Source organism: Scylla paramamosain, chromosome 45 (genome assembly GCF_035594125.1).
Source record: "Scylla paramamosain isolate STU-SP2022 chromosome 45, ASM3559412v1, whole genome shotgun sequence".
NCBI classification, from domain to species: Eukaryota; Metazoa; Arthropoda; class Malacostraca; order Decapoda; family Portunidae; genus Scylla; species Scylla paramamosain.
The window spans coordinates 5,370,999-5,384,935 of NC_087195.1; the positions used below are offsets into that span (position 1 = coordinate 5,370,999).

General features: G+C 47.3%; 1 protein-coding gene across 4 annotated transcripts; it reads left to right on the plus strand.

The window, feature by feature from the left end:
* Window positions 1-63: 63 nt before the first annotated feature.
* On the plus strand, window positions 64-13,522 carry LOC135094346 (lethal(3)malignant brain tumor-like protein 3). 4 transcript variants are annotated; one of them, XM_063994374.1, is made up of 10 exons: window positions 64-88; window positions 4,326-4,444; window positions 4,822-5,019; window positions 6,038-6,236; window positions 6,908-7,137; window positions 7,611-7,865; window positions 8,276-8,423; window positions 8,782-9,067; window positions 9,305-10,043; window positions 10,642-13,522. In XM_063994374.1, exons 1-10 carry the CDS (start codon window positions 79-81, stop codon window positions 12,706-12,708), a joined length of 4,251 nt encoding a protein of 1,416 aa, XP_063850444.1. In that variant the 5' UTR covers window positions 64-78; the 3' UTR covers window positions 12,709-13,522. The 4 variants fall into 4 exon arrangements, with proteins under 4 accessions (XP_063850444.1, XP_063850445.1, XP_063850446.1 ...); XM_063994375.1 differs by lacking the exon at window positions 64-88 and adding an exon at window positions 2,198-2,441; XM_063994376.1 differs by lacking the exon at window positions 64-88 and adding an exon at window positions 2,482-2,951.
* The last annotated feature ends 415 nt before the right edge of the window (window positions 13,523-13,937 follow it).

A 13,937-nucleotide genomic window follows, 5' to 3' on the forward strand; every position in this document is an offset into this window, starting at 1 on the left:
GAGAAGTAGGTCAGGGTACATTTGCAACCTTGATCGTCCGGCTGACCTGACCTGAACCCGACTTGGCCAGGAGAGGAAATGCCAGCCAGTAAGTGCTGATAGACAGAAAGCGTGCACGAGATTAGATGGTGAGTTTGATAACATACCATGTAGTGTTTCGTTATCACCAAGCAACATCTCACAGAAGGCATGGGAGTTTGTCTTTAAATAAGAAGCCAGTGTCCGAGGAAGGAATCGGATGCAATGGACAGTTGCATTATTACGAAAAAATCAGATAATCTTTTTGCACTACCTTCAGGACTCGCCACTAGACGTATAAATAAAATCTTATGTTAACGTGACGACCAGCGGAACATCAAATTGTGCCTCTGTGGCTGATGTGAGGTAGAGTGCATGGTTATTACAGGGTGGTGCAGAAGTAACATAAGAAAACCGTTCTTTGAAATTCACCAGTGTCCCTTTCCTTTACATGTAACTGTAGTGTGAGATCATATTATGTTGTGTTATATTATCCTATGTTAAGTTCCTATGTTATGCCATGTTATATCAGATCTGGTTCGCCTGTTTTGCGTGAATCTTTAAGGTAACGAGAGAGACTGTTCAGAGGTGCCTGGGGAGTGAAGCACGTCTGCCTCAGTGTGATAACATTCACGGTTATCATTCTGAACATATGAATGATGTAAAAGTGTCAGTTTGTTTGCACAATGACAAAGTTATGGATTTCCCAAGATGACCTGGCTTTTGTGTCACTCTGTAGCGACATTTCCCAAGATGACCTGGCTTTTGTGTCACCCTGTAGCGACATCTGTAGGCTCACATATGCTGTTGTCTTGAACCTGATGACAATGACACCAAACAATTAATTGCAGGGAATTAGTGGTGTATGTTATTGTATATGCATTACATATTTGTTCCTGTGCTATATGAATTAATAGGATTAACAGAAAGCATTGTTGAATGTTCTGCATGTTGTCATCAAGCATGTCTTGTAAACAGCGGTGTTCATGTCTGGTTAAATTAAGGGGTATGGTTTGAATGTAGCATTTACTGGAGCCGTGCTGAGCATAGAGGTGGTGGCGTAAGTCAGATGAAACAGGAGGAAAGTGACGCATTCCGGTGAGCATTGTAAACCATATTGGCAGTGGTGCCAACCTGGACCACCCTGCTATTATTGTCCTGCTGGCTGGATTGTAGCCGATGATAAAGGAAACCAAAACTCAATATTATCGTTTCATGTAATTTACTGGTGAGATATATGGACATGTTTGTATCTGCTGTCCGCTTTATCACTGGTCCAGGCCATTGCTGATGTGTTGAACAAAACATCCTTCTGATATGGCTTGTAGAGTGATTATGCCTCAATATCAAGTAATTTGTAATGCAGTCTTACTCATGATTCTATTCCATTATATGTGGAAGCCAAACAATACACCGAAATCTTGCTAAACATGCTGAAACTGATATCATGCACAGGGTTGGCAGCACTGAGCAGGACTCATTGCATTTTGAACGGTATAACATTTATAGCATTGTCCTTAAAAGGCAATAGATATATATCATACTATATCAAGAGACAGTTTCGCATGCTATAATGAAGCCGGCGGGTCATGACTATACCTTGGATCTATATTTCAACCATCTTCCCTCCCCACACAATGAATCAGCCAAACATCTCAAAGCCAGCCAAACAAACATGATATTTTTTTTTTTCAGTCCATATGCCTTGTAGAATATACATAATCTTGAAGGAAAGTGAGCCAATGGTTTGCTGGCTTTTGGACACACTGAGCAGGTTAAATGGAGGGCATAATTTGCTCTATATGAATTCCTGTTGTCCTAAAGAAACATATGACATAAGTCTAATCAATTAACCTGTTTTGAGTTTGCGTACGCGTAGAAATTGCGAAATTCTTGACCTACTCCAACATTCCCAGCCATTATATTCCCCATATGCATCACGTCCAGGCATATTGCATTTCCAACTTGGTCAGCAATACAGAAATAAAACCGGGACAACAAAACATACCACATATGTATCAAAATGAACTTAGTTACTATCCACAAAGCCTTGAACCCCATGTTAGTCAGGAACCACAAGTATGGGGCTCAGTTGAGAGAAATGACAGGACAAACGGCGATGGAAGCAAGGCAGTAGTGTGTTGAGGAGGGAAAGCATGTTAGGCAGGCCGAGCGGGAAGCTGAACCCGCCATTCTCTCGCTGGGCTGGCAATGAGGAAACAGTTTAAATGACACCCGTAGCATCTTCATTACCACACCCACTAGTGATAAACGATTGAAAAATAACAGTAAGGTTGCATTTAGGCCAGTTTAAAGATTTATCCATAATGGATAAGCTTGTAAGAGATGAAAATAGGAGGTGTTCGGGGAAGCATCTGGCTGTTCTATTTACCTCCCCAGAGTGACTCGGGGCACAGAGAGAGGTAAGCGTCCGCCTCGTCTTCTTTCTCTAATAACTTCACATACATCACCTGTTACGTTTGTCTACTGTTCGTTTTAGCATTTTCAGGGTGTTCTTCGTCTAGTGTGGCAGTTGTGTGCGTTATGTGGTCAGTTTCCACGTTGTTCTTTTGTGAAATGTGCAAGGGACAGGTCAGGCCCCTTGATCAGCTGATGCTCAGACCTGTGCTTCGTCGCGGGCTGTATGACTTCTCTCCACAAAAAATCATTAATACTCGCACATTGCAGCGCACTAATGACTAAAATGAATGGGGTTGTTTTCTTACATGACCATTCATTTGGCGGCTGGGTTTAGTTTCGCTAGCAGTGGTCTTATTTGGGTTATATTAACGTAAGAGTGTGAGGGAGGCAGAGTGTGCGGGGGGAGGCAGCGGCCCGTACTCAGCCTTCCTAATTCCACTGTGTAGCAAGCCACCCCATGATCTTGGACCAACCCGCGGGAATTTCACTGGCTTAAGAGACAACTGGGTGAAGTAATGCGTTAAAATATAATTTGTTAAAGGTCTGAGTACCGAGTCACCACACAAGGGCTGACTTGCATGTTCCTATTATTAAGCGTTGTTCCTGCTCTACACACGCGAATTCAAACATCTCACGTAGGCCCGCTGTGCTCCCTGCCTGCTTAAGTATTAGTGGGTGGTGTTTTGTTCCCCTCCACAGTGTTCATAGGCCTAAGTACTTTGAGTCCCTTTGAGCCTACACCAGACACTGACCTTGAGTATTGACTGCTAGACATTTGCTGCTGCTGTAGTGAGGTCATGTCAGGTTGTGGCTGGCTGAGCTGCAGTCACTGGCTGTGTTAGGGCACCTCACTTGCCTTCCTTGCTGAAAGTGTTAAAATTATTCATTTGTCACATACATTATTTTTTTTTCACTCATTATCATTATTGCTTTTAATTAATGTATGTTCTAATTAGTGGCATTGTGTAGTTATGCTTAATTGCACTTCTGTTAATTATGTCTACTAGAGCTTATTTGTGTTGCCTTACTGTGGTGTGATTTCTGAAGGGCTGCTAATTGGAAACATATTATGAATAAAAAGGCAATAATGCAGCAGCCACCCCTCTCCCTCTCTCCCCTCTCTCATTATTCTTTACATCTGTATTTTTATTTGTATTTTTTTACGTTTTTTTTTTTTTTTTTTTTTTTTTTTTTTTCTTTCTGAAAAGCCTCTGCTCATAAAAAGGCTGACATTTATTCTGTATTTTTATATTCAAATGTTTGTAATTCTAAGGTCTTTAACAAATGTTCAAATGTTTCCCATAGTTGCTGGCAGGGAGGGCCAGAGGATCACGACATGGCAGGGGGTGGGGAGAGGGGGGTGGTCCAGCGTCTTCGGCAGGAGTCATGGGGATTGGGGGACACAGCAGGGAGGGCTGGAGAGTCACGACACAGAAAGGGGGTCTGGTGTGTTGGGCAGGAGTTGTGGGGAGCTCCTTAACCCGGCTTTCCTCCTCAGACTGAAGTCCCAGGTGTATGGGAATGGAGACTTCTAGTGCAAACAAGGCTTCGTAGCAATAAGTTAAAGGTGGCTTAAGGATTTACTGATGATAGTTTGCAGAATATAAGCCAACTTGTGATCTGTAGCATTATGGGTGTAAGGGGTAGTTGTGTAGTCTTCAGTATTACTCATGATTATTATGAATACCGTGAGAAATGGTATTAGATTGTACTTATTTTTATGAAATATACATGATAACACATATATTATGAAATGTTTAGGGATGAAATGATGTGTGTGTGTGCGTTCTGGAAATGAAATGTTGTGCCATTCAGTATGAAATGAAATTGTAGCCGTCAAAGTGTAGAAATATGCACAATAATGAAAGCCTCTTTAATCTTTGCAGCTGGGGATGTAGAAGCCACAATGGCTGACCAGACTGTGCCAGAAAAGCCTGCCAGTAAAGTGGATGCCAAGAGTAAGGAGCCACAGAAGTTCCTCTACCTCCAACTCCAACAGGACAGAGTGAGTGTTGGGGCGCTCAGTGGGGCGGTGGTGGCTGTCTTGTGTGAGTTTTGAGTCTTGTTCACCACACCCTCCTATTGCATTTCCACACCCTCCTATTGCATGATGCTGCATCACATTAATTCTCCCCCATAAGCTGAACCATGTGAAAGTTTTCTTTATCTATTGATGTGTTCATTTCCTAAAACTCATGCTCTGATATGTGATCCATTACTGCCCACAATAGTTCCTGCATTATCCTGTCAGTTTCAAGTTTTCTCTACCCTTGGTGTATGGATCACCCTGAGCTCACAGTTATGCCATGAATCCAAAACATGATCTTCCACCATTTTTCCTGCATCATCCCGTTAGTTTACCTGTGTCTGTCCCACCCCCAGACAGGTGATGGGACTGGCCGGGTGGCAACCTTGGTGGGTGGCCGAGGGGGCACTGGTCCGGCCCACTTCATCCCTCTGACGGCCAAACTTAACTCCATCTCGGTGCTTGGGTCTGGGCCGAGAGCATCCCGCCCTGCTGTGTCCGTGGCCACCCCTCGCTCCCCGGCAGGTGGCAGGAGGAACAGTGGCAGTGGAGGCGTGAGTATTGCTGTTGTTGTGACTGTCGTGGTGGTGGCAGCTGATGATGAGCGGTGGTGTCAGTAGGTTGTTTATCTTTTCCATTATTCTATATACTGTGTGATATCTGTGTGTTTACTTGTATATTTATCACTATTTGTTTTCTTTGTCATTATATTTCTCAATGTGTAGCTTGTTGTCTTAGTAGATCATCTTCATCTGTAATTTTTCCTAAACTTCTTATCCTCTTACTCTTCCTGCTGTGGTGAGCAGATTTGTTATGATAACATTGGTATTAGAAACCTGCTTAGCAAACAACTCACCAATTTGTCAGCAGCTCCAGTCCAGTGCTTACATAAGTAACCTGTGGAAGCTAAGGCTGAGTATTTTGTAGTGTTGGAATCCTTGAGCATTCATCTGTTGTGTGAGAGACTGATAATAAACAGAACACTTTTGAGAGTGGCAGGGGAGATAGATAGAAGCAACTATTGATTAAGATATAAACTGTTGGATAGTTTTGCAAATGGAAGAATCAAACATGGAAGTAATCACACTGGAGGACAGCTTTTGAAAATGTGAGAGGCAATCATAGAGCAGACATAGGGTGATAGATTGTTTGGTAAGGATGAGCAACCTTGTATTGCAAAGGTAGTTTGATCAAATATGAGAACTGAGAAGAATGTTGCACCTTAAAAGATAATATTCTTAATGAGAACAGACAGGTACACCACAGAAAAGACACCAGACACTCACATCTCATAGGGATGATATCTTTTAAGTGTAAGAATAGGACATAGTCACATCATAAGGATCAATATTGAACACTGACAAGAATAGGCAGTTACACCTCATAAGGATTAATAACAAGTGTGACAAGAACAGAGTTACACCTCTAGAATTAATAAATGTGATAAGAATAGGCAGTCACACCGTAAGGATTAATAATAAGTGTGACAAGAACACAGTCACCTCATAAGGATAAACACTTAAGAGTAACATGTGCATCTCACACCTCACACTAGCCATCCCTCATCCCCAGAGTACTGCGGTGGTCACCATGGCAACGGGCCGGCCGGTGGTGGCTACAGCAGTGAGCGTGGCGCCAACGAGGTGTGCCGCCATGACTGCCTCCAGCCCTAGACCCATGATTGCCTCACCAGTCACCACCGTGGCTGCCAAGTCAGGCAGCTCGGCCCCCATCGTGCGCAAGGCTCACACCAACGTCATGGTCTCCTCAGGTGAGTGTGTTGCTCAGGTGTGCAGGTGTGGTGTGGCGGGGAGTGGGTGACAGGTGAAGGTTCAGGTGACGTGCATAACCTGTAGCTTTGTTTTCTCTCTCATAGGTCTTTTGGTATTGTTTTATTTCTAATTGATCTTTTGGTATTGATAAGTGAAGGTTGTTATGATCACTGCTTTGTATGTGTGTTCTCAGAGATGATCAAGTCAAAAGAGTATGAAAGGTGAAAATAGTATGCTAATCAGTCTGTGGAAAATAAGAGATGAGATAGAACTATAACAGGAAAATTAAAAGTTTGATGTATTTTATGTTTTCACTGTGTTCTATTTTGTCCATAAATGAACTCAGTTAAATAAAAGATGTAATGTGAAGATTCAGTCTTGCTTTCAGTCTTAGTGTTGCAAGGAAACCAAAGTAATATGAATAAAACATGTAATAGACGTTTCAAAACACTTATCTCCAATTTTGAATGATCTTTTGTCCTTTCTTTTGGGACTGACATTCACAATGGATCTTTTTTTTTTTTTCACTCTTTTTGTTGCCCTTGGCCAGTGCCCCTCTTACATGAAAAAGACAACAAGGAAGCCCAGAAGCTCACTAGGAACAAGGTATTCCAGGACTTCACTTCACTATGAAACATGACATACATTACACAACACACCTTTCTTTCAGGAGTAGCTCGGCCAGCCTCCTCCCCAAACACTGCCACCATCACAGTGCTGGGGGCTGGGGGCGGCCTCACAGGGTCAGCTCCCCCAGTGCTGCGGCCCAACACATCCCAGGGCACCTCACCTCACCCACCGGTCATTCTGCACACCTCTAAGGTCCCACAGCCAGCTTCCCCTTCCTCAGGTGGTGGCAAGGGCAAGTCCCCTCGCCTGGTGCCCATTCCCATCACTCAGGTATGAAGCAGGCTGTGTTATCTGTTGTTTAGGGTTCAGACACCATGCCAGCTATAGACTGCATGGTTTAGTTGAGTTAGGTTAAGTGGATAGTCTCTAGTTTTGACTGTACTGGTTTGAAGCAGGTTGTGTTATCAATTGTATAGTTTTCAGATTGCACTGGTATGAAGCAAGCCGTGTTATCTGTTGTGTAGGGCTCAGCCACCAAGCCAACTATTGACTGCATGGTTAGGTTGAGTTAGGTTAGTTAAATAGTCTTTAGTTTATAATGTGCTGGAATACTTAACATTATGGCTTCACTCCCTTTCACTAAGTCAGATAGCTTACACCTTATCACCAGTCACTTAATTCACATGTCATTTAAAACTTGTTCCAATTTTAGGTTTCTTGAAGGATGTGTGCAAGTCTTCAGGATATTAAGTTGAGTGATGCATATCCTTTACCTCCTGTACTAACACACTGTGGTTTCTCAGGTGCGGACAGGAGTGAGCAACAAGGCAGTGCTCTCCTACAGTGCATTATTACAAGCAGGGACTGGGGCTGGGGTGGGTGGCAGTGCAGGCAACACCAGCAGTAACAGTGGTGGCAACAGTAACAACAGCACCAAAAAGGAAGGTCACTCCTCCCCCCAACCCCTCCTCCTGCATGCTGCCTCTCCTGCTGGGGTGAAGGGCGCTGGGACCATCACCAAGTCGGGGGGTGCCACCATCAGCATCATCACTGGGAAGGTACAGCAGAGGAGAGAGTGAGGGATGCGTGAATAGGGAATGCTGAAGTAAGGGGTGATTGGAAGGAAGGTGCAGGGAATAGAGTATGTGTGTGTTCTTGCCTAATTGTATTTTTGCAGGATTGAGTCAAGCTTGTGACATCTTGTTTTTTTAGTTAATTTGTCATGTTTATCTTCAAAGCGCACAACTTGTTCAGTCAGTGCATTCCATTGGCTGATTGCTCTGTCAGGAAAACTATCTTTCCTCACATCTTTCTTTGCTCTTTTTGTACAACTTTTTACTGTGTCCTCATAGTGTTGATTGTCATGACACCACAAAACCTGTGATATCCAACTTAGTGAAGTTTTACTGAGGTTTTACTAAATGCCTCTTTATGTCACTCACTTCACACTCATCACACGTGTCCTCAGGGTGGCAAGCAGAGCAGCAGTGTGTCGGCAGGCGGCCCCAAGCCCGTCAACATGCTGGCCTACAATTTGGGCCAGAATAAGTCTAACATGATCAACTTCAAGATCTCGAATGGCCAGATACAGGCAGACAACCTTCAGTCGATGGATGGTGAGTGGTGCTGAGTGTTGAGTGTAGCTGGGCTGTGAGGAGGCTGTGTTCCTGCTTCTACTTCTCCATGCTGTTCCCTAGACAAGATCCATCTTCTTCCTTCTCTCAACACAGATATGACTGATTAATTTCATTCTTAATTTAAAGCAATATGAGCTGTTTCAACAATCTAATGCTTTCCTATGGATTTAGTGACAAATTGACAAGATTTCTACATGATTAACAGGAGAAACAGTTAAGAACCCAGCTAATCTTCTCTGTGGTCTTTGAAAATTGTCATGGTGAGAGAGCAAAGTGTTAGATGTCATTCCTAAGTAATCTCCATCATAGCAGGCAGTGAAATTTATTCCTCCTGCAGCTGTGTTACGGGAGACTCGGCCAATCCAGGGAGGAAAGAGGACTGAGGAGAGGAAGGAAGCTGCCAAGGTGATGGCTGGCACTGTGCTGGCCCATGCTGTGGGGACCGGCTCTGTCACTGTCTCCGTCACAGGGTCAGTGCCGGCTACACTCAAGATCCCCGAGCCCGTCATAGTGCCGGTCACTGTGCCGCTGCCCCAGTCAAGCTTTGAGCCGGTGTCCAGCTCTGTGCCGGAGCAGGACTCCTTGTCGCACCTGAGGGATGTCACTGTCACCCCTGCCAGGAGGTGAGTTATCTTATTGCCTCCTCTCACTCTTCTTTCTTCTTGTTCTACTTCTCTCCCTTTATCTCTCTTCCTTCTCTTCCTGTTATCATTATCAAGAATATCCTGCTATCAAAGGCATCATTATACCAAACATTCTTATCAGATAATATGTTATCACTACTTTCACTTTCTGTCATTACCTCATGATTATATTGCTTTCATTGTGTAAATGCCTAAGCTGTACTGGCAATGTTTCAGAGAGCAAGAGGATCTCCTGCAGAGGGCAGTAAGCACCTTGGGGAATGCCCTGGAGGAGGAAGGAGAGGAGGAGGAGGCCCACAACTTCCACACCCAAAGAGCTCCTCTCAACTTCAGCATGGAGGGTGAGGAGAGCAGGACAGAGCCAGGGTCTAGTGACAGGGAGGCAGGGGGAGAGGCAGACAAGACATGGAGCATGCCCAGCAGGTCTCAGGAACCCTCCAGAGACACAAGTCCAGTGGTGGAGGAGGAGATTAAAGTGAAGCTGGAGGATGGGGTAGTGGAGGTTCCTGCCCTGAAGAATGAGGGCACTGCAGCCTTCCTCACCAAGCCACTGATGCCCAAGAGCAGTGAAGACATCAAGCCAGAGCTGGTCAAGTTTTTAGATTACCTGAAGTGGGAAGATGGCGTTGGGAAGCTTCATGGAAGTGAACTCAAGTTCAAGATGAATGAGTTCAATGCATTGGAGATAGTGGAGGACAGAGACTTGGAGGAGCTCAAGATACAGCAGATCAAGAGGGCGGAGGTGTCCACGAGGCACCACGCACGCAAGCCAAACTACCGGGACGTGGTGAAGGACGAGGACATCTTCTCAGACAACTCGCAGGACTCGGAACCCCAGGGGAACAGGGCCTCCAAGGAATCCTACGATATCTGTTGCTGCAAGAACTGTGGCTGTTACGGCCTCAGCTCTGAGTTCTTCAGGGACAGCAGCTTCTGTTCCACTGCCTGTGGGGATGTGAGTATTGCCTTGTATGTGCACTCATGTTTACATTCATTATGTGTGCATGTGTGTGTGTGTGTGATAATAATTAATAATTGGAGGTTTATTGACCAAGAGGCAGAATACACAATACAGTGTTTCTGAAGGTATCTTTAGTTTACATTATTACATATTACCCCTTTGTAAGTATCTCACACACTTTGGCTGCCACAAGGCACTGACAACCTGGAAGACCTGGCCCAGGGTGATCAGGCCACCCTGTGTATTTTTTCAGAAGTTTGTTCCTCCCCATAAGCAGTGGCTCAATAACACCAGATATCTAATCACTGCTAGGTGAACAGGGACTACACAACAAGGGAGTCTGCCTGAAGATCCATAATCTGGCCTGGGAATTGAACCTGGGACTTCCCTGTTGTGAATAGGGTTCAGTAACCACTGCACCACCAGGCCATGGGCGTGTGTGTGTGTGTGTGTGTGTGTGTGTGTGTGTGAGGTTGTGAATGTGTGCTAAGAGATCATATACTATGATCTGTAGGTAAGGTTGAAACCTTTCATACTCGTTGCTTAAGGAGAAGAATAGATGGTACAGTGCCACACTTTCCTTTTCCCACAGGAGCACGATGCCCGAGAGCTTGAGTGGGGCAAGGAGCGCATGCGTCAGGAGAAGGAGCGACAGCGGAGGAAGCGCCTCCGCCAGAGTGAAAAAGCAGAGGAGGATCAGGGTGGGGAGGGGCAAAGTGATGGGGAGGAAGGAGGGGCTGGGGGCAGTGAGGATGACAAAGAGGAGGATGGGGTGGGAAGCAATCGTTTTCAGCACCCCTGGCAGGATGGGAGGAGCAGCTTCTCCTGGGTGAAGTACTTGGAGCACTGTGGGAGGGCCAAGGGGCTGGCCAAGGCTGCCCCCCTCAAGTTGTGGCCGGACCCGTTCCCCTTCGGCCGCAACCTTTTCCGCTCAGGCATGAAGCTGGAGGCCATTGACCCATGCCATCAGTCCCTGTTCTGCGTGATGACTGTGGCGGAGGTCATTGGCCACCGCCTGCGCCTTCACTTTGACGGGTACTCAGAGCAGCACGACTTCTGGGTCAATGCCGACTCTCCCAACATCTTCCCAGCTGGCTGGTGCGAGAAGAACGGCCGCCAGCTGGAGCCACCCTTCGGGGTGATTGGCTTCTCCTGGAAGGCTTACCTGGAACACTGCAAGGCTCAGGCAGCGCCACGTCAGGCCTTTGCAGGCAAGGCAGTGCCCTCAGTGGTCACCCCAAACAACTTTCGTGTTGGCATGAAGCTGGAGGCAGAGGACCGCAAGAACATGTGGGTGTGTGTGGCGACGGTGGCAGATGTGCTGGACAACCGTGTGCTGATCCACTTTGATGGGTGGGAGAAGGCGTACGACGTGTGGAACGAGGTGTCCTCACCGTACATCCACCCAGTGGGCTGGTGTGCAGAGAATGGTGTGGTGCTGCATCCCCCCAACAACTACCCCAACCCAGAGAGCTTCAACTGGCATGAGTACCTGCAGGAGACAAACTCCATGGCAGTGCCGGCCAGGGCCTTCAAGACACGGCCACCCAGGGAGTTTAGGAAGGGCATGAAGGTGGAGGCAGCAGACCGGAGGAACCCAGCGCTGATCCGTGTGGCGACGGTGGTGGAGCTGCAGGACTACCAGGTCAAGATACACTTTGACGGCTGGGGTGACGAGTACGACCTGTGGATGGATGACGATTCCCCTGACTTGCACCCCCCCTCCTGGTGTGCCAAGACCTCCCACCCTCTGCAGCCGCCCCTCACACCGGAGCAGCAGGCAGAGGATGTGGACTCCGGCACGGGCTGCGGCACCCCAGGCTGCAAGGGCGTGGGCCACATCAAGGGTCCCGTCTACACCACGCACCACACTGCCTATGGCTGCCCGTATTCCCTGCAGAACCTCACCAAGGATCCTGAGAGCTTCATTGCCGACCGCCTTCAGCCACCACCGGAGAGGAAGAAGTGCAAGTCGGCCGTCCCCAAGGTGCAGCTGGACCTGCGGCCGGTGGGGGCAGCCCGGGACTCCACCAACGACACAGAGGAGTCTGATGGTCAGAAGAAGCGCATCAGGAAGCGGAGGAAGTTCTTTGATGAGCTGAGTCCTCCGGAGCCCAACAGACCCCAGAAAGTACCCAAGCTGGCCCCTGAGGAGCCCCGCATCATGGGCCCCACAGGCCCCATGCCACCACTAACCTCAGGGCAGCCCCAGGCCAGCATGGCTCCTACTGCCCCATCCCCTTCAACCTCCTCCACACAGCAGTCCTCCATGGGTCCCCTCCCCCAGCCACTCCCACCGCCACCCCAGGCAGACCCTGGCGTGGACATGATGGTGCACCAGTCTGTGTTCAACCCCGGCTACACGCCTCACCCTGTGCCGCCACCTCCCCACTCCTGGGAACGCCACCGCCACCTCACCGCCCCGCTTGGGGATGCGCGGCGCTCCGAGGTGGAGACGTGGAGCCCCGAGCAGGTGGCAGACCTGGTGGGGCGCATCCAGGGATGTGATGCAGTGGCAGCAGTCTTCACGGAGCAGCAGATAGACGGTGAGGCGCTGCTGATGATGACCCAGAATGACCTGGTGAGCCTCCTGAACATCAAGCTGGGCCCGGCTGTCAAGATCATGGCCATCATCATGTACCTCAGGAACTCCCCCTGAGGTGGCAGTGGTGGTGGTGAGGCAACGGGCAGCTACAAGGAGACTTTGCCTGTGATATTTCTGGTGAAGCTCAATTTATATTAGCGTGACAATGCGACTTGGAATTTTTTGTTTAGCAGGTAGTGTGTACAGTTTGCAATACAAGTCCACATTCCAGGGTATAAAGTTGTGGGGAGGGGTGGGCGTCCTCCTCCCCCCCCCGTCCCCACCAGTCTCTGCCCCGGGTATCTTGCTGCTAGTCATGCTCCTACATCATCTGTGGGCACACACTGGAGGGCCCAGCTGTGACTGAGCCCTGTTGGTGGTGGTGGTGGTGGTGGTGGTGGTGAAGGTGTGAGTGGCAGGCTGTCACTGCAGACTTCTGAACATACTGTGACACTTCAACACCAGACAATCAGACAGACTGACCAAGAGGTGACTTTTACTGATTACGATTACTGAAACGGCAGAACGTAACGTGTTCCTGTGATTCTCATTACTTTGGTGTGTACATAGTGGATGTGTTTTGTAGGCTATGGTGTGAGTGTGTGTGTGTGTAGTTGGAGTAGGGGGCTGCCACTCCTCCTCCAGCCTCTCTCTGTACATACATGACATGCCCCAGGCTACAGGGGCTATCTGTGATCTCATAGGACTCACTTTCATAATACTTTTCAGTACTGGTTATACCTTACAGACTATTGCAATGCTCCAGTTGTTCAAAGTCAGCCAAGTTCCCAGCCTTGAGATTACAATGATATTGTATATAAGTATGCATCAGCTCAGCTGGTATATGTACTATATATGTAATAATTATGCATAAATGGCTTGAACTATACAGTGCTCTTTCTTGTTAACATATCCAGCCCAGCCAGTGGTCTGTGTGTGTGTGTGTGTGTGTGTGTGGGCGTGTATGTAGGTGGTGGACAGTGCAAGCCATTGGTATGTCGGGTGTAAAATAATGTTCCATTCAAGACAAACATCAGGGCTTCAAGTCATCAAACCTCCGAAGCTATAGGAAAGAAATCAATGAAGCAGTGCTAGATGATTGCAAGGGAAGGATGCAAGACAGGTGGAAAAAGAGCCAGTGGCACATCAGATGTAAATTAAGATTTCATTCAAGGTAGACATCACAGGTTGAAGTCATCAAGCCTCTGAAGCTGTAGGAAAGAAACCGGAGAAATAAACATGATTGCAAGACGTGCATCATTGTGTGGACGCAAAGGATAAAGAAATAGAGAAAGTCACCTATA

What these genes read in the sequence shown, in the direction of transcription:
- LOC135094346 (XM_063994374.1), top strand. An exon ending in TGCCCATTCCCATCACTCAG is followed by an intron (nt 7,138 to 7,610) that starts GTATGAAGCAGG and finishes GTGGTTTCTCAG; the next exon opens with GTGCGGACAGGAGTGAGCAA. An exon ending in TCAGCATCATCACTGGGAAG is followed by an intron (nt 7,866 to 8,275) that starts GTACAGCAGAGG and finishes ACGTGTCCTCAG; the next exon opens with GGTGGCAAGCAGAGCAGCAG.